The sequence below is a fragment of the Martes martes genome (assembly GCF_963455335.1).
Source record: "Martes martes genome assembly, chromosome: 11".
In the NCBI taxonomy this organism is placed as follows: Eukaryota; Metazoa; Chordata; class Mammalia; order Carnivora; family Mustelidae; genus Martes; species Martes martes.
Genome location: NC_137899.1, coordinates 40,527,048 through 40,551,058, shown reverse-complemented (window position 1 = coordinate 40,551,058; position 24,011 = coordinate 40,527,048). Strand labels below are relative to the sequence as shown.

The following is a 24,011-nucleotide window of genomic DNA, read 5'->3' as shown; positions in this document are numbered from 1 at the left end:
TCAGTTTAGAGTCGAAGTCCAGCTCTACCATTATTGGCCTTTAAACCTTGGGCAAGTAAGTAACGGAAGCTCTCTAAGACTCAGGTATATTATCTATAAGACAGAATTGTGAGGTAACACAACGGCATGCCTGGAACAGCTCCTTGGGCATAATCTGATAAATGTTAGTTATTTTTACTTTGGCTTTTATCCTTTTTAATAATATGATTATATCTTTTATTTCAACTGACACGAACACAGTCTGTAGCTCATTATTTTGCTGGCGGTGTTCTGAATTTCCAGAGCCTGATAAACTTTAATTTGCATAAAAGTGTAAAAGATAGTACAAGTAAAAAATATAAGTTATTGCTGACTTATTTTAAATCCGTCTGATGGACTAAAAAACGCAGCTTCTTGTGTTTCTGCTTGCAGGGACTCCTGGGAATAGATAGTATACTAGTCCGACCCCATTATTTTTACAGGAACTCAAGGCTGATCCTTTAGGTGAGGGGTCAAATGTCATTTATTCACAATAATGGATCTTTAAACTAGTGCTTCATCTAGTCCACATGCTTCCTTTCAAGTTCAAAAGGATGCGGAGTCATTATAAACTAACAATTTTCAAAACCGAAGACATCCCCAGACCATACCACATTTCATTCAGCAAATAAATATATATATGTATCTTTTAATGCATATTTTAAACTAAATACATTGACAAAACAGATTACAAAGTAAAAAAAAATCAAAAACATTTCAAAATTAGGAATTCTATTATCAACATGGATGTAAAGAGTCACAACAAAGTAAGCTACTATAGATATTACATGCCAGTATAATAAAGAGAGAAATACAAAATACTAATTTATAGGATTTCTAAATTAAATGTTTCTGGTCTAACACATAAGTTTTGTTAAAGCACTTACAAGCCACAGGGGAATTTTTTTCCCTGGTTATAACCAACAATTAAAAAAAAAAAATCTATTCTTCCATTCTGTGCTAAGAAACAATAGCAATTTAAAACGAGATAGGTTTTTCCTGCATCTTTTATTAAGCAATGTTTTGTATTCAAGTTGTTTATTTACCAACCACTATTAATTTAAAAATGATTATTCACAGAGCTTGGCTGACACCACGAATGATGTATAGACATGTTTTGACTAAAGAGCTACAGAGTTATTAGCTGAGAATACCATTTAACCAAAATAGCCCTGCTAATTCATCTCCATTTAAAACACATGGAAAAACCAAAATAATTGTTCAATGTGAACAGGAAAACAGATCATTAGTGGTGGGGGGAGAAATTATGTCTTAGTTTTTAAAAGACCATAAGAACACTAAAGAATATTATTTTTAAGGTAATTCAAGAATATTTTTAAATCCTTGAAATTACATATTTGATAAACCTAGACACAATTCAAGGAATTTACAAGTACCTTATAATTTACCAACTAAGTGTGCCCTTTTGAATCTTGTAATATTTCATATATAAACTAAAAATACATACTCCCTTTTATCAAGACCTGCTTTCCCCCCCACAAATTTAAATAATGCAAACTAAACTTGTCTAAAAATTTCCAGTAGCATCTGGCATTTAAAAATCAATTATTCACACATTATATTAAATTTCATAATATTTAATTATTAGAAATTGGAATTTTTTTCTATGAAAAAGTATTAATGTGCTACATTGAAATACATTGTTTCTGACAAGTAAGTTAAAAATAAGTAAATGAATAAACCTACTTAAATAAAGAGAAAGAGATACAGGGTAATAACTTGTATAATAAGAACAGCATACTTAGTGGTCAAAACATAACTCGGATGCTAGAACCATTAGCAATATTTAATTTTTTGAGGAAATCTCAGAGGGAAGTGGCCACATACGGGCAAATATGTAAATATGCATTTTTAAAATGCGGTGCTTTCTTGGCTGAGGGAGTATGGTGGTGTTTACCCCCTGGGGGATGTGTCTCCCTGGCAGGTCTGTCTACATATCTAACAGTGGAAAAGCCTCTCACATTTGTACTCTTGCAAATGCACGGGAACAAATCCTTTAGTCCTAGGGCTGAATTTATTCACAGCATCCGAAGTGTAAAAAGCACAATTCAAACACCACTTAACGGTGCTTACCTTGGTCTTCAACTTTTGAATCTCTGCTTCTGTAACTGCGTGTTTGATTTGCAACTGGAAATTGAAAAGAAAGAAAAAAAATCTGAACTAAGAAAGTGTATCTATATTTTGGAAGCCCTGGTGGCTAGAAGAATACCTTATCCCATGGCAGAGAAGGCCCAGAAAAGTGCTGCAATGCAGCAGGCTGTAAATTAAAATGTCTAGTGTGTAAAATGACTCACTAGGTGCACACTAATGAAACGTGGGGTCTGTGGCCCATACTCCCTAACGGATTAGGCTGCGAATTTAATTGCTCGGGGACTAAAGAAAAGACAACACATTTTCTAGCCCTCTCTGCAGCTCTTCCTCTGGGATTTGGGTGCCAGAGAATGGTTTTAGAGCCCAGAGCCTGGTGGACAGCACGGTTCCCGCAGGGAAGTGGGCCCGCGGCAGGGCGAGGATGCGATTCCCAATCTGGAAGAAAGATGGCGCCATGGTTCCGCGAGTCCCACACACCGAAGGCCGAGCAGCTCCTACGCGGCTCCGGCAGCTGCCAGACGAAGACCAGGATGCTGCGGTTCCACAACGACATCGGTGATTTTTTTTTTTTTTTTTTAAATTGCAGGAAAGGTACAGATGCAGATTTCTGTCCCCCCCCAAAATCGACTCCGATGGAGGACCTAGACCCCCCCCAAAAGCTTTGGCTGCAGCTTATTAGCCCGCGAGCCACCGCTTACATTTGTTTTGCTTCTCCCCTCCCCCCACGTTGTTTTCTCTGTAAGGGTGAGAAGAACAAACGGAACATTCCTTTCCTGAAGGGTTAAAGAAATGCACCAAGATTTACAGAAAACAATTTACGGGTTGAAAGTCTCTTCTCCGAAATCCTTGGGGCCAGATGTTTTTGGAATTCAGAATCTTTCCAATTTCAGAAAGGCAGGGAGAGGCATTTTCCATAAATTGCCTATTGCCCACAGCCTGCCCATGGAGGCACTCTGTGATCAAATACAGGAGCATTTTTGCCACCCAACATAGTATTTCCCACTAAGTGAGGTAGATAATAGAGACTATACACAGCATCCTGTCTGTTTTGGTCAGGTTAACCACCAAATGATTTGCCACAAAATTATATGAAACAATCAGTTTTCAGAGCATTTCATATTTAGAATTGTATCAGAAGGGCTGCAAATATCTGATATTGCTATGATCAAATAAATCCAAGTTTTCTTACCAGACCCTGGTTTTCAGCCTGCTGACAAGGGCATGGGGGAAGGATGGAGAGGAATGCTCCTTCCCCCACACTCTCCAATCTCCTGTTATGTTTAAGGTCCTGTGGTCTACACTGCTATGGCTCAGCTACTGTCTTGGTCCTGGGGTGGGGTGGGGGTGGGGGGTTGAAACTTTTAAATCTGATTCTGCCCCACTCACACCATTTCTCTTACTTTACCACTTCCTGATCAGCACACTCCCGCAGTCTGGTCAGTGTGGCTCTTGCTCCTTTCACCCTCGTGGGTTCCCAGGGGCTCCTGAGCTCTAACGGTTTCTAGAGAGGAAGGATTCTCTGTGCAGCTGGCATTCTTTTAGGAGGCCCCAGAGAGGCAGTCCTGGTGCTCCCGGTTTCTCTCCATAGCCTTAGTGGTACGACGTTTCACCTGCCTACTTTAAGGAGCTGCTCAGCGCAAGAGAGTGGCAAGTGCCACACCAAATTCACTGCAGCTGCCTTCCACCTCGCTCATGAGGTTTTACCAACAAAGCCTGGATGACTCTCTCAGGCAAGCCGGCCTGACATGCTCAAATGCCCAGGGTATGCTTACTCCAGCTCTGAGCCCTATAGAGAGCACACTACTTGCAGAATCACCAATCCTGACATTTAGGGACTCCCTCGAAGATGTGGAAAACCAGGGCACGTGGATGAAAACTGACGAGGCTTAGTTGTTACAGTGAATTGCTGTTAGAACCACGACTAGAGCCTAGACCTTCTGGTTCCTGATCCGGTTCCATTTCCCTTTGAAAATAAGGATTGATTCAATAGGCATTTATTGAAGAGCCGCTATGTACATCCAGCAAATGCCAGCAAAAGCCCGTGCGTAGATGATTCTGAAGTATCTGGAATTGTTACTGACCAGAAGAGTGACTCCTTGATCTTTCTACCATGGCCAAGTGTGAAGGTAGACTGAATTCATCTCGGGCCTACCGTGCATGAACTCCATGACGCTGGACAGTCCCTTCACCTCTCTTACCTTCACTTTGCTCACCTGTACAGTAGAGTTCCTCATAGGTCATGACCTTCTTTACTGGAAGCCTGAATGAGATAACCCACGTAAAGTGGCTAGCACAATGGCTAGCACAGAATAAGCCGTTTAAAGTTAGCCCAGGCGAAGACAAGAATGATCCGAAGAACTCAAATGTAATTACCACAACCGCACTTCTTAGTCAAAAGTGCTAAATGCTGTAAAATGTCACACCTGCAATAAAACAAACACCTCTGCTTCTATTTGAAGAGTAGCACAAAATCAAAAGGGCAGATTTTACGAAGAACGCTGCAACCATGGGGAAGTGCCAGGTTTGATTTTCTCAGGGGCTGACTTCGTTCAACCGTAGGATAACCAAGCAGGTTGTTGGGACTTTGGATTTTCCTTGTTCAGATCACTGTGACCGACAGAAAGCTGCTTCTCTGGGCCCTGGCTTCCCATAGGAAAATTGAGAGGGCTAGATGGGAAGAACTCCAAGGCCCTTGCAAATACTACAGGTGTGACATTTACGAAATGAAGAGATGGGAGATGGTTGTCATGGCTGCAGAGCCTAGAAATCCTTGTCTCGGGTGAGCATGTTTATTCCTCTGAATGCATATAGAGATTAATCCACTGACAACATGCAGGCAAACCCTAGGAAAACTGAAGCGGCCAGGTTGACCTCCAGGCATCCCACCCTCCCATCCCACCAAAATGGGTGACAGAAGACAGCGGCACTCATTAGTGGTGAAGGGAGAGCACTGATAAAAGCCTGGAGTGCTACTAGGTACCTCTAAATGTTGTGGATCCAGGAAAACAGACTGAGGCCTGTAAATTCAGACATTACTCAGAAGATGGACAAAAGTTTTAGCACATTTTCTTAAACTTCCCAAGGACTAAAATGACAGGACATGTAATTGTTTTAAGGCTGTATGCACTTTAAGAGAATTTCTACAAACCCATCTCTATTAGTAGGAAAAATATCAAAACTAATCGAACCTTCATTTTACGTAGCGGGAAACTGCTTCAGTAGTGCGCGCTGCAGAGCTAATGAGTGTCTGAGCTGGGTTTTGAACACTTCAGTTCACAGTTCTTTCCACTAAATGTCTTACATGTGTGAGATGCTTTATCTCTTTTATCATCTCCTTTTTTATCATTGCAAATGAGCCTGTGAGGGAAGGCGGACAGGTAGGGTCCACCTCATTGTTCAGATGGGAACACAGGCTCAGAGAAGTTACATGGCTTCTTCAAGTTCCCAGGGGAAGCAGATGCTGGCGTGGAAAATATCTCAGGTCTGACTCCCTTTCCTCTCTTAACCCCTTCACCCTGCACCTAATCAGCTTTGCAATACAGTTTTTTTCCCTCCCTCGTTATCCAACTAGCACTGACCTAATGACACAGTGAGCTGTGCTCATCACATGACACAGAATCTACCTTCCAAATACTTACTTTAGGAGATTATAATAAAGACCACCTTCTGAGAGAAGTTCTTAGATCACCCCCAGAGAAACTTGGTAGGGAACTTCCTCCAAGATAGCCTGATTAATCTTTTATTCCCATAGCTGGGTCAGATGACCCTTAGGCTTTGGCCTCTTTGTTTTATCTCCCACTTTGGCAAATGGGCAGGGTGAGACTGAGCGAGATACCTCCATTTCACAGAAAGAGGAAGAGAAAATTGCTTTTCAGAGAGGTGAAGTGACTTGACAAGAGAAGCACAGTTGGTGAAAGGTTGTGTTTTCTTATTCTAGAGCAGTTCTCTCTCCATGTGTCTAATAACCTTTCCAAAGGACAGATCAAGCGTTTGCACATCACCTTCTGAGATTGGTCAGGCTGATGGCAAGGGCAGGGAGTCAACAGGATTGGTTAGTGGAAACCGAGCCTGAAACACCTGTTGGAATTTGGGAGCTTCAGAAAATCCAGATTTAGAGAGAATACTTGGGAAGACAGGATATAAATAAAAAGAAAAGGTTAAGGATTGCAGGTCAGTGTTTTAACTTAAAAGACCAATCTCATCTCTTCTGTCATCTTTCAACGTGAATGCCAAAGATGTCTACCCTGGGGTTACAGCACAAACAGCACAAATAAACACATGCCTCCTACAGAGAACAGCAGCTCTTACGTAACACTCTGCAGGTGTGCCTGCTGTGTCCATTTTGTTTATTTCTTTCAAAATAAAGATGAATATGGAACATGTACCCTATTCCTGAATCAATACAATCCAAATTTAACTGCGCTAGAAATAGAAACATCCTTACGCAGAAACAGAAATGGAGAGACTGAACTTCTACACTTTCTTTACCTATCCCGTGCAAGAATGGGAAACATTTTTCTTTAGAAAGTGCAAAACACTGTCTTTGCAGCAAAGATTTTAAGAGATCTCTAGTGCCAGAGAGCTTACAATCGGGTAAGAGCAACATTCTCTGTTCTACTTTACAAGGGTGAAATAATACACGATATTTGCATAGAACTTTATAAAGTGGTTTCAGTACTGGAATCAAACTTTTTATAATTATCAGTGTGATTATTTGATTGAACTTTGTCTTACCTATGACAGGGTAGGCTCCATAAAAGAAGGAATCATGGCTGTTTTTGCCTATACCCAGGTGCTGTTAAAAATAAAGCTACATCATATTCCTTTATAATTTCTGCTCAAAGCTTTATATATAGTACCAATCTTTACACTATCGAGTGTTTTTCTCAGGGAACAGTTTATGCAAAATTAGCTCAAGTTAGGTGATTGAATAGTATAATAATCTAATCTGAATGGTACCACTAATTGCAGCATATGTAGGCTTGGGTGAGCTACTCCAACAAGGCCACTCTCCAAGTAGGTATTCATAAACTAGTTATTAATGATGTAGATGAAAATGGATGTAGGTGAAAGCATGTAATTATACTTTCTTTTTTAAAGAAGTATCTGTTTGCTGCTAAGTACACTATTTTAGATAAACTATTTTATAGCTTCTCTACATGTTAATGGAAAGTTCCATAAAGATAACTTTATATTATCATCTAAGGCACTTACAACTTTCTCTAGATTATTTTTCATACATTTTCTATGACTTAAGCAAAGTAAAATAGCACAATTTTTAGACTCCATTTTTTCCCTCAAGACCCTCATGACCACTGAGGAGGAGTGTGATGGGAAACACTAGACAACTGGTTTAAATGTCTCCTGACCAGCAGTTTCTGAGTCAGCCTCTTCCTTTTCCCCACTAAATTTCCAGTGAAATCACATTTAAAAAAAAGGGGGGGGGCAAGAAAAAACTCACAAGTTCAAATGGACACTAAACTGTAACTAGAACATGAAAGAGTCACAAAGTTGAATTAAGAAAAGTATCCAAGCTTCACTCCAAGGACAGAGAGATGGTCTGTCCATCCTCAATGACTGCTGAAGATCCCAAGTCTATCCAGTGAGAAAGCTGGGCAACCTTTACTGTCTTTCCCAGGCAACCTTTACTGCCATCAGACCAGGTTCTCCAACTCTCTCAGGATTCCACATTCATTCAGAAAGCAACTACCAGAAGAGGAAAATAATGCAGGAAGGTGGCTGAACAGTGGCACACCGTATACTTTGAGTTCCAGACCCCAAAGTGGAACAGTAAAGATAGGGGTGGTCCTAGTAAGGGTTTTGAGAGCAGGGGATCATCTTTTTTTCTCCCCCCTTTAATTTAGAGAACTGAGTGGAAGATTTGGAAGTATTTCACCGAAGCACAGAGAAGTGCACTAGATGAGAGACTGCCAGAAAATAGCAACCAGACAGGAAATGAGGCACACAGATATGTCCTCCTGATGGGAGTCTAGATATGGGATACATAATTTAAGAAATGGATGACAGCTGACTATACAAACAAGTTTTTGTCTCACTTCCAGATAAATACAGGAGAAAAAGGCAAAACTGAGCCTATTACTAAATATTTCAAGGGACGGTAAAGAGAATATCAACTTGAAAACTCAAGTAAACTGAGAAAATGGGGTAGCCCAGGGATGCCTGGGTGGCTCAGTTGGTTAAGCAGCTGCCTTTGGCTCAGGTCATGATCCCAGCGTCCTGGGATCGAGTCCCACATCGGGCTCCTTGCTTGGCAGGGAGCCTGCTTCTCCCTCTGCCTCTGCCTATGCTCGCTCACTCTCTCTCCCACTCTCTCTCTGACAAATAAATAAATAAAATTAAAAAAAAAAAACTGCACTATAAAATGAGGTAGCCCATAAATAAAAATATTTTAAGGTAATTCTCTGGATTACCACGATAGAAAGTGAAGGAGCACAAAGAATGGATAGAGAGTGGGGAAACTAAAAATGTTGTAAGGGAATTAAGTGATGTTAGAGGTGCTAAAAAGCATAAGTGAACTTGAAGTTAAAAGCATACTTAATGCTACAGAAAACTGAATCATTGATATGAGAGGACACATTTGAAAACCACCTCAGATAGAAAAATAGCAAAGAAAATATGAGCAAAATAATTAATACAGAAGACAAAGTGTTTCTAGAAAAGAAACAGCAACAGAGATAAAAGTAACAGAAACTGAAGAAAATATTAAGTAAAACCAAACCAAAACACAAACATAAAACAAGGAAAGCAAATTGAAAGAAAAAAAAAAAAACCTCAATGAAAGGAAGCCTACTTGAAGAAATTGTGATTAAAAATGTAAAATACAAGACTAAAATAATACAAGTATCCAAATGCCAGGTTGGCATTACGCTTTCGTTCTTACAGTATGCACCTAGCTCAACAGAGAAGCCTACCCTACAACACTGTCAGGAAAAAAAAAAAAAACAATGAATCAAAATAATAAACCCAACTAACTATCATTCTTATGTCATGAAAATTAGATTTTCCCATTCTCAGTATAGGAAGCCCATGAAAGCTATAACAACCTCCATGAGTACATAATACATTACTCAAGGATATTATACTCCGTGAAATGAGAAAATCTGGTGTAGAGAAAATAACAGGTGAAACTGAGTAAGCCAGAGTCTAACAATTTATTGCACATAGTATTATAAAGCTAACTGAAAATGTGACAATTAAATATTAACAACAATCTTATCTTAGAAACCAAGATTTTATCAAAAAGATTCAAATGGTATTGTTTTTAGAACTCCACATGGTATCATTTTGTTCTTAATTTTGAAAATTATAGAAATAGAGAATCATTTTTTAAAAACTTAGATAATCCTGACCAAAAAATCAATCAAAATAATCATAAAGCATAAAATGAGGTGAGATATATTAAACCCTGAATAATTATAACAATAAACTTAAGTTGCTAAAGTTTTGTACTGAAAGAGCTCCAAGATATTTTCAAAATTTACAATAAAACAAAGTACTTCACTTAAATTTACATTATAAAAGCAGATACATACACATGTTTACAAAAGTGTGTTTATCCAGCAACTACAAACAAAAGTAGCAGTCACATTATTACCATCAAACAAAGAATATTTAAAGATTAAGAAATCTTTAAGTCATATTTTATATGCTTTCAAAGTAACATTAAAATAGATAATCAAAGCTACTAGGCACAAAATATAATGAGGTGTAATTTTACTATATGGGTCTCAGTGTAGTAGGTTAAATAGGAAAAAAATGATAAGGATACAGAAGGTGGAAAGCACATAATATCACTTTTATCACAAATACCCATATTAATCTATGATAAAAGAACCACTAAAAAAAAAAACTTATAGACAATATTATCTGACCACAATGTAACAAAACATTAGATTAATAATAATTTACAAATTAAAAACTGTTTCCTCAATTATTCAAGTCAAAGAGAAAATAAAAACATTTAAAAATGAGAAATAAAGACTATTTGTAAAATGATGACTGAATGAACACTGAAACTCAAAGATGTTGCCAAAGACTTAGCTAAACAGAGATTCATAGTTTTAAGTGCTTTCATGTTTAAACAATAAAGTATTACAGTAAACTAAGCATTTATTGCCATAAGTTAGAAAAGAGAAATCAAACATTTTAAAGCATAATAGAATGATGGAATGAGTAAAAAAAAAAAAAAAAAAAAAAAGATAAAATGACTGAATTGAGGAGGGGCAAACAGCCAGTGCAGTACAACAACACATACTAATAAAAACTATTTACTGCCTTTCCTGAATGCAACTTTGGAGATGGGGGGAAAAAAAAAAGTCTCATTCATCAATTATCAAAAAATTTTGTAAGAAATTCTTAAGAGACAGGACATAGGTGTTTCCAGATATGTTTGGGAAAAATGAGTATATGAAGCAGGCAAGTGTCTATAACCAGGAATGGGAGACAGCAATCTAATTAATCTTTCATCTTATACATGTGACTGGGTAAACCTGAATCTGGAAGTAAATCAGGGACAATCTATTCCATTCACCTTAAGTTTAGACATCCTGGCCACTAACTTTAAACTTTGGTGCCATGTGGTAAAGTAGGAGCACCAAAATGAGGTTTGTGAATTAACATCAGGACAGCACTGAAATCCCATTAGAGTCAGGAGAAGCACAGGTGAGTTGGAACTAGATATCTAACCAAACCCCTGAAATTCAAAAAAAAAAAAAAACTGAAGAGGAGGGGAAAGGGAGACAAGACTATGTGATGGTTATTATTTTGTTAAATGGTAGATACAGCCATTGATCTGCATTCTATATTCCTAGGAGAAAATAACCTAAGACTGAGTCAAAATTACTCACGTGTAATCTCTAGAAGAAAAGAATGAAAATGTATAACTTTTAAGCAGCAGATGAGAATTTGATGTATCTAATGGCAAATAGGTAAAAGATAAAAAAGAAACAAGAAGAAAGCATGAAAATTGTAAATATAAAATAAGGAAGCAACTCTAAGTTCTAATATTAAAGTGATTAAAGTAAACGTAAATGGGTTAAGCTCATGAATTAACTGACAAAGACTTCCAGAGTAGTTAGGAGTAAGATTTAAGAATAGGTTGGCGAAAGGAAATACATTTGAACAAAAGGCTATGATGGAAAACAAAGACGGAAAAAATAGACGTTGTGAAGCAAACATGATGCAAGAGAAAGGCAGTGATGAAGTTTTATTATTAGAGAAAATAAAATTTGGGGTAAAATGCATCATAAGGGACAAGACAGCTAGTTGTTAAATAAATCACAAAGTCATAATAATCCTCAACATATATGCAGCTGATATCAAAGATTTAAAATATATGAAACCACAACTGATAGAATTGTAGGAGGAAAAAAATAACTGTAGTTTTTTATTTTAACATATGCTTTTCAAAATTAATAGATCAAACAGACAAAAATCTAAGCCACGCTACAGAGAATGTATAATTCTATTATTAGTCATATTTACATAAATGAAAAGCATATAAATTTCATACCTAAGCACAAAATGTATGCAAAAATTCTGCATGCATGAGGACTAGTTAAACAAAATTATTTATGAATTAAGTTACAAAAGAAGTCTTAAAAATTCTAAATAGCCATCATATAGAATATGTTTTCTGACCAGAATGTGATAAAATTAAAATCTGGTAACAAAAGGATAACAAAATAAAGCTACATATATCTGGAAAGTAAAATATATCACTACAACATTCTTGTATTAAAGAGAAAATCTTGGAGCACCTGGGTGCCTCAGTCAGTTTAGCGTCTGCCTTTGGCTCAGATCATGATCTCTGAGTCCTGGGACTGAGCCCAGGGTCAGGCTCCCTGCTCAGCAGGGATTCTGCTACTCTCTCTCTCTCTCTCTGCCCCTCATCCCTGCTCATTCTCTCTCTTTGTCTTTCTCTCTCTCAAATAAATAAATAAAATCTTAAAAAAAAAAAAGAGGAAATCCCAAGAGAAATTGTATCTAAAGGACAATGGCATTCTAAATGTAAAAAACTGTTAACATGTAGTTAAAAATCAATATTTAGGAAAAGCATAGTTTTAAATATATTTATCAGAATGCAGGAATTATCAAAAATAAATGTACTAACTGCAATTAATCAATAGTGAAACAAGAAAGGAGGAAAAAATAAAGATATTGGTAGGAAATATTAACTATTTTTAATTAAAAAAGTTAGGAATGTAAAAATTAACAAGACAGACAAAAATTACAGAAAAATAACTAAGAAAAAATATTCAAATAAATAATGAAACAAGAATAATTATAGATAGCAAAGATTTCAGTATTTTAAAAGCATATTATAAAAATGATAGAAAATATGAATGCTTAGAGGAAACACATAACTTTCTTGAGAAATGCAAAATACCAAAACTGGCCTAAGAAAAACCTGAACACTTGGAGAGAGTAATAGCTTTATAAAAGGTTTTTAAAATCTTCCTCCACAAAGGCACAGATGGTTTTACAGCTGAGTAATAATAAACTTCTAGGGAACAGAAATTTCTATTTTATGCAAGTCATTAAGTCTCTCTTATAAAAGTCACTTCTGAAAATAGAAAAATAGAGAAAACTTCTTAACTTATAGTGAAGCTAATGTAACCTTTGTGGCAGCTTTTGATTAATCCACTCTAGTGAGATGTTCTGTTACTTATAGGAGGGATGCTTGTGTAACTAATAGAAAAAAAGACTTCAATTAAACAGATACATTCCATAAACTTGGATTAAAAGAGTCACTGTGATAAAAATGCCAGCTCTCTGCAAGTTAATTTAGTAGTTTAATGTAATTACAATAAAAATGCAAAGAAGTTTTTCCAAGGGAATGAATAAAGTGATTCAAATGTTTTCTTGAATAGGTTGAACACTACAGGAATTTTTGAAGAGTTAGATGAATCTGATTTATTCTGTCAATGTTTCATGTATATTCTAACAGCAATGCACCAAAGAACGAGAAAACAGAACAGAATATAAAGGCTAAAAGCAGGCCAGAGTGGAAAGGCACCAGTTCTGTAGATAATAATGCTGGCCTTCCAAGCAGAGGGAAATATAGAAATGAGCATTTAATAAAAGTGCTAGCTATCTTGTCAACTCCTTGGAGAAATTAAATTAGGCAGCTGTCTTGAATTATACAACAACTTCCAGTATATGCTTTATGATATTCATTCACCAAATATTTAACCACCGACCATATGTCAAGAACTATGAGAAAACAGGATACAAGAGTGAGCCAAAACAGAGGACCTGAGAGCCTGGTAGGAAGATAGGTAATAGGCCAAAAGGAGGGCTGACTGAGATAATCTCGTCCAATGTACTTCTCTCAAAGAGCGCAACATGTACTGGTTTGATATAACGCAATTAAGAGAACCCTTGCTATTGGAGACACTGTACAGAGTCTGACACATGTGACTCTCCATCTCCACCCCACATTTTGTGCATCATCTTGTGAAAAATACTTAGTGCTATAAGTATTGGGGCATTTATGCTAAACATAGAAAGAAAGTTAGAAACCTGATAGTGGCAGTGTACAAGATACAAATCCTCAGTGACAATCTCCTGAAGAAATGACTACGTCAATATGTTAAATATATAACAAAAGAGATGACAAGAATTAGAAGTGAAATAATGTGGTATTTGCTTGATCTTGAGGCGAGGACGAACCTCCAACTCTTAAAAACCAAAGTTAAAAGAAAATTACAGATTTGGTTACTCAGGCTAAAAATAAATCAGCTCTGTTAGACATATAATGGGTCCAGATCGTGCAGGGGCCTACAGCAAAGTCAGCCATCATTTTCTGCAAAAAGCCAGATAGCAAATAATTTAGGATTTGCAGGTCACATGGTCTTCACGCAACTACTTGACTTGGCTATTACTGGAGCATGAAAGCAGCCACAAACAATAAACAGGCAGATGTCTGTGGCAATGTCGAATACACCTTTATTTACAACCAAAGGCATTGGGCTAGATTTGGCCAACAGGTCACAGTTTGCCAACCCCTAGGTCTAGACCCCACAGTTGTCTACACAGTGAGTACACCTCAAACAGTATTTACAGAGTACGGAGCCCTTAGCTCAATTCAGAAAATGAAGGATATAACCATATACTGTTTCTGCTTTTTACCCTCTTTAGCTTCCATAAAAGAATGTGGGCTCCACTTACAGCTCAATTATCTGTCAGGGCCATACCCACCTGGCTGTAATATAGGCTGTTGCCCGGATATACTGCTTTGACCTCACGGCCTCAAAGCTGGACTGAGAGTTACAACATTTGAGGAAGACTTTTTTAAAGAACAAGTCGTCCATCTGTTCTTCTAGATAATCTGTATTCATGGGCCAAATCAGAGCTGCAGAGAAAGAGGTCCCTAGATTGCCTCTTCCTTGCACTCACTCACTTCCAGTAGAACTTTCTTTTTTGGCACTGCTCTTTGGTTTGAAGATAGCAGTTAATGCACAAAACCTTTACAAGAACTAGCCCTAAGATAAGCACTGCCACTCCTACTGTAAGGGAATTCTGAGTTTTGCGATCATTATAGAACTGTGTGCTTCCTTTGTCTCCAAGTGTTTGTATCTGATTCAGAGCTAGGAATAGTCATAAATCATCTGGAAAACCCATGTATTTTGCCTCAAGGACTCTCTGAACTATACAAAACCCGACAATCAATAACAGGTGGGAGAGAAATGGGCACTCAGCACACTGAGTGGCATAAATAAATTTCTCTATCACCAAGAAAAGCCATTCTGGTGGCAACTTGGCATTAAGTACCACAAGTCCCCAAAATACTCATATTCTTTGATCTAATAATTCCATGGTGAGAAATTATCCCAAGGATAAGTACACAAATATCAGTTACAGTGTAACTTAAGAATAATAATTTTTTAAGACCTGGAAACAATGGAAATGTTCTAAGACAAAAAATTAAGTAGATCAATGATAAGAGATCTCTATAGTAGAATAGACATCATTTGCAGAAGAACATTTGATGACATGAGAAAATCCTATTAATTCATTTATACAGGTATCAAGAGTAGAAATTTAACCCAGCGTGTATTGTATAATCCCAAATACCACAAAATTAGGCTCCTGAATGAGATTTTTGGCATTTATACAAATGTGCATTTTCCAAAATCCTATAATAAACCTGTTTTTTTAAATAAAAATTTACATTTTAAAAGTACATTCACTTTGATCCTGGTCTCACAAGTATAAATTTATCATAAGGAATTAAAAAGGCAAGTCAAGGCAAGTCAATATTAAGGCATGGTAGGTATAACATCAGAGCATATAAAACTGAACTATTTATGGTACATCAAAATTATTAATTATAAATGAAAATAAATTAGAAATCAGAATTAAAATTAGAAATTACACATTCACAATGATCAACCTCGTTTTCCACATATAGGAGAACTTTTTCTTCCAAATGGCTTGAAACCACAGAGCTTTAGTGCCTCGGGGTTATTGTGGGGCGGGGGTGGGGGTGCCTTGACAATGAGGATGTTTCCTAAAACAAGGAAGAGTAAACTGTTTGGGGACCCATTCATCAGTGTTTCTGTTTTACATGCTGGAGTTCTGAGCAGTTGATCTAGAAGACAAATGGATGTGTTATCTGCACCTATCTGCCCTTTTGGGATCCTTACTTGGCCCTTTTCTGATAGTTGCTGCCTTGGGAGACTGACCTCTTCACACTCCTCCTGGGTTTGGCCGATTGATGGGAAGCATTCAGAGGAGGAGAGAAGGGGCTGAGTGTCTATCACCCTTGTCTCCAAATGTCGTTTTTAGCAATGGCTGGATCTTGTAAAGATGCCCTTGTTTGGGGGGGTGGGGGACGAATCTCTGTTCCTCTTTACCCATCAAGGCCTTCTTTCGTTTGGAAGTTGGAACAACTTCCTGCTGTTACCAGTCCCTGTGTACCTCACCATCTCCGGGGAGTTATAGTGACTCTGCTCAAATTTCATTCATTAAACTTTAATTTCTTCAATTAAACTACTTAGGTATGTCATTTGATTCCTTTTGGGATCTCGTCTATTTTAGGAAAAGAAAAAAAAACCTTTCTAAGAAATTACTGCTTTAGAGGAAAGATTATCGTCAGGTCCCCCGAATTCTGTAATACTGAAAAAATAAAACCTGAACTTACCATGGAAACTGCACATTTAAGCTACAGCTTGAAGATATGGAAGAACAGACCAGTCATAAGCTACCACTACACAAATAACAAGTATTTAAAAATTAATGGTTGTGGAATGAGATCTACTTAAATTTTACCTTGAAATTCAATGAAATTCAAGATAATCTGTTATCCAAAGGCTTTCTTTTGAAAGCGGATTCTTCTCAACACATTTTTCAAACCAAAATATAGATGTAATAATGAAATGGAAAGGTATAGAAAAATATTTTGCAGATCGGCAACTTACCTCTTTGAACTTGTGACTGAGCTTGCTTGTGTCCAGGTCTGATGGGGAAAACATGTCCTCATTTTCAGGCAGCTCAAAGACTTCAATGGCCATGTCACCGCCAGGAAGAACAGGTCCTACTTCATCCTCCTCTTCATCTGTGGCATATTCTCCTGTCTGAAAGGAAGGGGATTTCAGAGATCCAGCTGTCCTTAGCCCAGGGAGAAGTGGGTTATTTGAAAATATTTTATGAAAGAGAAATAAAATATGTCACCAAATGGTGAAGTGTAAGTAGGCTTTTAAGTCAAGCATGCCTCATGCAGCCAATGTTATAAACAAATGTTAGTTCAAAGATCCAAAGTGACATGTCTGTGCCATATGTGAGTGCCTTCCTAAAAATCTAACAGCATCAGCAGCATCTTTAGTATAGCAACAAAATTTGTTTTCCATCTAAGTATGTGATGGTTTTGCAAAATAAAATTATATTGCTAAGGGAAATAAATAATTCCTGTAAATCCCCACGACTGTGTGAATAAGTCACCTAATACTGAGAGCAGGGAAGAAGGAAGGGGAGATCAAAAGATTCACAGAGCTGGAAGAGACCTTAATTAAGCCTTACGAAGGTTTAGCAGATGGATTTTCCTAAGCTTCAGAGTTCAATCAGCTCTGTTTTCTTTGCTAACTAATGTGTTGGTTAACCAGTGACCTAAAGGACAACCAGAGATGGCTAACTTACAGCCCACAAAGGTGTACTGCTTTGCCTGCACAGCATTCTGATAAATCTTAGTATTTTGTTGATGTTAAATAAAAAATTCACATGAGATTCCAGATTCCCAGTTTTTCTTGTGAAAGCTAAAGATCTGGCAATATGGGTATGTTGTGACGTGAAAACAACGGGCTAGTCAGCAGTGGTTGCCCCTTTGGGATGGGTCACACACCTTCAAATACACCAGAAGTTTCCTAACTCCGCACTGTTGTATACTGTTAGCGTCACTTCTTCATGGCACCCACAGGCCCCTGCAGCCGTGAGTTCGCGGCCCCTGGAATAAATGTTCCTCCGTACCACTAACTAACATTATTAGAAAGTAGGTCCTCTCCTGGCAGCACCAAGCTATGAGGCTCTAATTTAAAATAACTGTTGGAAATCTATATCTTATGACATAATTTAAAGATAAATCATGGATTCACAGGGTCGAAAAACAAAGTTCATTTAATGTGTCCCTGTTGTGTCAGATGGTATTATGTATAATATATAAAACAGACAGGAAATCATATAGCCTTTAAAAACACTTTCATAAAGTGTGTGGACTGATCTATTCCTTTGATTAAATAGGCTCAGCATCTGATGGCTGGTTTGTTTTTTTTTTCTTTTGGTTCTATACTATATTCTTCTTGCTAAAGCTGAAATTCTATTTCTTTCACTGTTTTGCACATGAAGAAAATCTGGTCGTTAACCTCAATGTCATAATTCCTAGTGTCTGAAAGACCATTATTAAATTGCCATTCTGATTGCTCCTTTTCAAGTAAAATAATTCTGGTTTCCTCCTGGGTCTCATTCTCTGTCATCGTCCTTGTGCCTCTGCTCAGACTTCTCTCCAAATTCTCCACACTCGTTTTAAAGGACGGAGCCCAGAAGTAGGCACAACTTCCAGTAAGGGATCTGAGGGTCGTTGACCCGGACGGACGAACTGCCTCGGCATCTTTCAGACACTACTTCCTCACGTGAAGGCTAGTATCACAAAGACCTTGATTTTGGTGGCATTTGTGTTTAGCAGCAAGCTCAGTGTATCTCTGGGGTGAAAGAGCCCCTCAGTACTCGGGCCCCCAGGACTCTTCAGAAACCAGTCGGAAAATACGCAGACTCGAAACCGCATTCCAAGTGCCGCTGGCACTGACAGGAGAAGGTAGCTGAGTGGTAGGGGCTGCTGATTCTAGGTAGCTCCTACTTGTTGGTATGATTAGATCCTATAAATCTTAGAAGAACCCTAATTCCAGATTTGGCATTACTTTTTATGATATTCTGTAAATTAACTCATCTCCTATTTATAAGTATTTTTAGAACCAATAGGCACTTTGTAAGTCCCAGGGCCATTAATTAATAGAAACGTAATAAGGTTGGTAAGGACACAATCTTGATACCTTGCTGAAACTTCTGGTTTAGAGATATTAGATTGGGTGCTTGTTTTTACTCCAAATTACAACCAGCAGCAAAGCCATGCCTTTATTATAAAGGTCTAAGCCAGGTAGATTAAATTCACTTCCATATCATCAATTTGATGAATTTTCTGAATGACTCCATAAAATCTGAAGCTAAATTTAAGGTCTGATGACACTGTGGTACATTTTAAACATAAAATTTGATTTCCCTTTGCCGGTTTGAAAACAATTCTTCACTATGTGTAAGGGAAGGAATATAAACATGTGCCTAGAATGGGGCCTGACATATAATAGGATCTCAACAAATATTTTTAGAAGGATATATCCAAGAATGCCTATTACACTTGCTACTCGGTAATATCCAAAACCTCCTATGGAGGTTTTCAATAATATATATATTTTTAAAAAATGAACTGTAAAGGCATTTGTTAGGAAGACAGTATTCTGTCACTTTTATTTTTTAACACTTCTTACGGTGAGTAACAGGATTAGGGCATATACAATATATGGGCAATATATGCAATTCTTATCTCTAAGTATAGTTCTGGCTTTGTCATCCATCTTAGTTTTCAAAATTACATTCATAAATGTAAGTTATTACGAAGTCTTCCTCTTGATTCATTTTTTTACTTTATCAATCCCTGTCCTCAACATCCAAATTATCTGCAAGATAACGTTTTTTAGTGTCTGGATTCTACTTATTATTTATTAGAGGTTCTGGATAGGGTGTTTAAAAACTACCATGCCAGGTCGTCTGAGTGGTGTACTTGGTTAAGTGTTCGAGCCTTGGTTCCGGCTCAGGTTGTGATTTCAACATCTGTTTCAGGGTTCTGGGACTGAGCCCTGCATGGGGCTCTGCACTCAGCAAGGAGTCTACATGAGATTTTCTCTCCCTTCCCACCCGTTTCTCCCCATCCTGCGCACTCTCTCTAATAAATAAATAAACATCTAAGAAAAATAAAATAAAAACCATCATGCCCAGTAGAATTTAAAAAACAGAACAAATGAGCAAGGGAAAAAAAAAAGAGAGAAAAAAAAAAGAGAGAGAGAGAGAGGCAAACCAAGAAACCGACTCTTAACTTTTAACAGAGAACAAAGCACTGGTTACCAGACGGGAGTTGATTAGGGAATGGGGGAAACGGGAGACTAAGAATTGTACTTGTTGTGATGAGCACTGGGTGTTGTATGGAAGTGTTGAATCACTCTATTATACACCTAAATTAATGTGATACTATATGTTAACTAACTGGAATTTAAATAAAAACTTAAAAAAAAACTATCTTGCCAATCTCTCTTGCTGATCATTTACCACTCCCAACATAAATAGGCTTTATAATAAAGGAAGCATTTACTACAGGACCTCATAAACATCTAGAAGTTAAAAAGTTACATTTAGTAGACTAAGAATAACGTGTTCTTTTGATTGTTCTATCTTTAATGAAAATGGTTTTTATGGCTAATCTGAAAGTAAATTACATGGAGCGATAGGGTAGTAGAAGTTCATAGACCTCAACATTAGATTGGACTGAATCTGACGTTTACAGAGGAAGATGGACAATATTGTACCAAAAAAAAAAAAAAATGCCACAACAAAGTGTTTCCATTGGTATCCATCTCCTTTTCTCTATTTCTGGCCAGATTCAGTATCTTTCAAGTAAACAGAGACTCTTGAAAATCTTTTGTCCCAACCTGAAAATCCATTTTAAAGGAAGGGAGAATAGTTCTTAGTGTAACAATTGACAGAGATAGTAAGGGTTCCTGTTCACAACTCATCTACCTTCTTGATTAATATCTTACACCTTTTATTGCTTTCCCAAGGGTGCAAAAAAGTGAATAGCAATTCCTTTGTAACTTACTGTGTGCCCAACGTGACATTCTGCAAAGACTGTATGATGTAGGTATTACTATGCCATTGTAATTAGAGGAAACTGAGACTCAAGGGACTCTACCCAATGTCAGGCAAATAGTTATATCGTCGAAGGTAACATATTCCAAAGTCCATGTCCTTTCTTCTATACTACACTGCATGCAGTCTACAGAAAGTAAAGCTTTAGAAGATAAAAGCTGGGAATACATTCCTTCCATATTTCCCTAGCCAAAAATGTTGGTGAGTAATCCTGTCGTGCTGAAATTCACCTTCTACATCTTCAAGCGTTTTCATTCAATTCACTCTGAAGACTTCCACCTGTTTCTAGAGACTTCCTCTTCTTTTCTCTCATAACGGGCTCACCCTGGGCAAGTACACAGAAGTCTCCTTCAAAAGGTTTGGCTTACCGGCGTGCTGACTGACGTGTCATGCCCTCTTTCTTATATAAACCGGAATCACAGCATACAACCTATAGCATTACTGCCAGAGGTTACAATGGATGGAAAAGATACTTGCAAGGAAAACGAATGAAAAATCCCTCTAGATGTGTGTGGTCTGTCTCTTTTATGTTTCCTTCTCATACCTAATTTTCTTGAGCTGCCAATCTGTATGGACTCTTCCCAGAACATTTCATCTCATTTTCATGGACACAACTTCCTTTATACTCCTATGACATTGGAGCACTTAATATTTTAATAAAACACGTAATTACAAGAATAATAAGTACAGCTGACAGGTTCTGCCTCTTAGTAAATCTCTAACTTTTCACTGGTGCGAACAAATGCATGAGACATTCTTGAGCTTTGAGCATGCAGGAAAGCTGCAGATCTCAGTTTAGCTTTAGAGAAGGAAGGGACGTTATCTGTTATACTGGTGAGTTGCTGAAGTGGAGGCCAACTAAACAATCTTGATTTTGAAGTCCCGTAGTCCTGGATTCAAAACCTGGCTCTATGATGTGGGCAAAGTTGGCTTCCAGATCTAAGTTTCAAAGTCCTCATCTATAAACTGAGAACAAAATACCCCCGTAGGATATATTACAAGGTTGTCATGAGATTAAGTTAGGGGTGTCTCTAGGCACCAAGGAATGGCACATGGTAGGCGCCCCAGACAAGCCATTGCTGCTGCTACTGGTCGTGTTGCTAATCCTACAACACAGCAACATACGCTACGGAGTCTTGTAACCAGACATTCACAAAGTTTTGGTCTCATAAATGTAACATCCTAGAAGACCCTGCCACATGAACCTTTTATGAGCAAATTGGTCATTTCTGAAGTAGAATTTTTCTTTTCCCTAAATCTGTTCCTCTTCTTATATTCCCAGTTTTGGTAGGAGGCATCAGCTTCTACCCAGGACCAAGAAAACTTCCAGGCCTCTGCTGTCTCCACTTACTGGCCCTGCCCCTCCTGCCCCAGGCATCCAAGATGAAGATCGATCTACTGAGCTCATCCTATGAAGCCATAGCCTGAAGATTCTTCTAATCCACTCCTTTATGCTTCTGCGATCTCCTTAAGCCACTCATAAAACTTGGCGCTTTTATATCTGCCCTCTATCAACCACTTTCAACTATAAACTCCTTGAAAGCACCAGGTATGATTTATTCCTGAAATCCCAGTGTGGCTAGCACACTGCTTGGCATATAGTAGGCACTAAACAAATGTTTGCTGAATAAATTAATGCAGTTTCAGCCACATCTGCACAGCATGGCAGAGCCCTGATTTTCCTGTTAATTCTCAGCTTTCAAGTAAGAAATATAGTGAGGCACAGCTGCAGCTGGGGCCTAAATGACCCTTTTGGGGATTTTCTCTTGTTGTTAGGTTCAACCATTAGCAGTAATTTTTGCTGTAGCAATGTTTGCTCTGGTAAATTCCGGGAAACTAAATGGTGCTAATCAAAAAAATAGCCTTGATTATGCAGTTTTTGTTGGAATTTGTTTACTGGATTTGAATTTGGTTATATATATTTTCAGACTCTGTTCTGTTGGAGAATAGAAGAGAGTTGCTTTTTCTCTGGAGGAGAAAGACCTCAAACTAACACTTTAATGTTTAAAATTCCTAAATCTGTGCCAGCCATCCAGATGGCTTTCAGCAAAAGCATCCCCTTCCCTGCAAAGCCATCTCTCTTTCCATCTTCTGTCAGTTGACTTCTCTGTGTCCTAGTTTTGTAATGTTAGGCCACTCAGTCTCTTTGCTCATCTTTATAATGGGAATAACAGCATCTTCTTCATAACGTTGTTGGAAGAATTTCCGGTAGTGATATCTTCAAAGTATTAATCACGGTGCTTAGAATATGCTAAAAGGCCAGAGACTTCATGACTGTGATAATTTTCACTACCCCTGGCTTCACCAGAACAATGAGGACAACAACAACAAAAAAGCATGGGTTCTGGGGGTGGAGACACCAGGGCCCCAAAAGAGAAAAAACAATTTCACAGTTGCATGATAGCTGCCGGCAAGTCATTTAGCATGCATCTTCCATGCTCTTCTCTTCTATAAAATGACCCCAAAGATACCAATCTCATAGTACATTGAAAGGATTCAAAGAGATAAAGTATGTAAACATGTAAAACATCCACCATGATGCCTGGGCCAAGACAGATACTCATTTCTCAAGTCATTCAAAATTTTCTTGCCAATCTTTTTGCTCAGAATGTTTTCTGCTTTTTCACTTCATTCTACAATCTCGCTACTAAAGCAAGAAACATCTATTGTCTATATTTAGGTTACTGACATGGCCTTCCATGTTCCTTTTGTCAAGCACTCAGCTCCTCAGATAACTGATAATACCTCTGGCAAATTATCTCTCCTAAAATATGATTAGACAGATAGAAGATTTGCCTATAAATTTTTTTTGTAACAACTCAAACTCATCTTTTCCCTTCTTAAAAATTTCTAGCAATTGTGGTAGACAGTTTCTAAGTTAGCATTTGATTTTGCAGTATTTTAATACCTTCTTTGGGTTTTTTTTCCCCCCTACCCCTTCCTTTTAGAAAGCATACTCCTGAAAAGCAGGAACTCCATTTTCCACCACGGTAGGCAGGCTCTAAAATAACCCTTAATGATCCTTCTTTCTGGGTAATCATGCTCTTTTATAATCCATTCCCCATTGAATGTGGGCCGGACCTAATGACTCACTTCTAACTGCCAGAATACAACAAAAGTGATGGGATGTCCCTTCTGAGATTAGTTTACAAGAAGACTATGCCTTGCATCTCTTTTGTCCTCTTGCCCTTGAGAAACAATCTGCCAGATTGTGCATGGCCTTGTGGAGATACCTACATCATGAGGAACTGATGTTTCTGGCCAACAGCCAGCAAGGACCTGAGGTGTCCCAAAAGTCACATGAGGGAGCTTGGGAGTGGATCTTCCTTTCTGTCCTGCCAACACCTGCAAGTGAGCCTGGAAGCAGATCTTCCCCATGTAGAGCATTCAGATGA

The 24,011-nt window shown here is 37.9% G+C and overlaps 1 protein-coding gene across 5 annotated transcripts in view; it reads right to left on the bottom strand.

Annotated features, from left to right (window-relative positions):
- The window catches only part of PPP1R9A (protein phosphatase 1 regulatory subunit 9A), a gene marked incomplete at its 5' end in the record, with an annotated part of 310,569 nt that overhangs the window by 50,514 nt on the left and 236,044 nt on the right, over positions 1-24,011 (bottom strand). For all 5 annotated transcript variants that reach the window (XM_080818700.1, XM_080818701.1, XM_080818698.1 and 2 more), the window contains 2 exons: positions 2,113-2,166; positions 16,575-16,730. In XM_080818700.1, the coding sequence (XP_080674826.1) occupies positions 2,113-2,166; positions 16,575-16,730 (210 nt within the window). The remainder of the gene's footprint in view (positions 1-2,112; positions 2,167-16,574; positions 16,731-24,011) is intronic.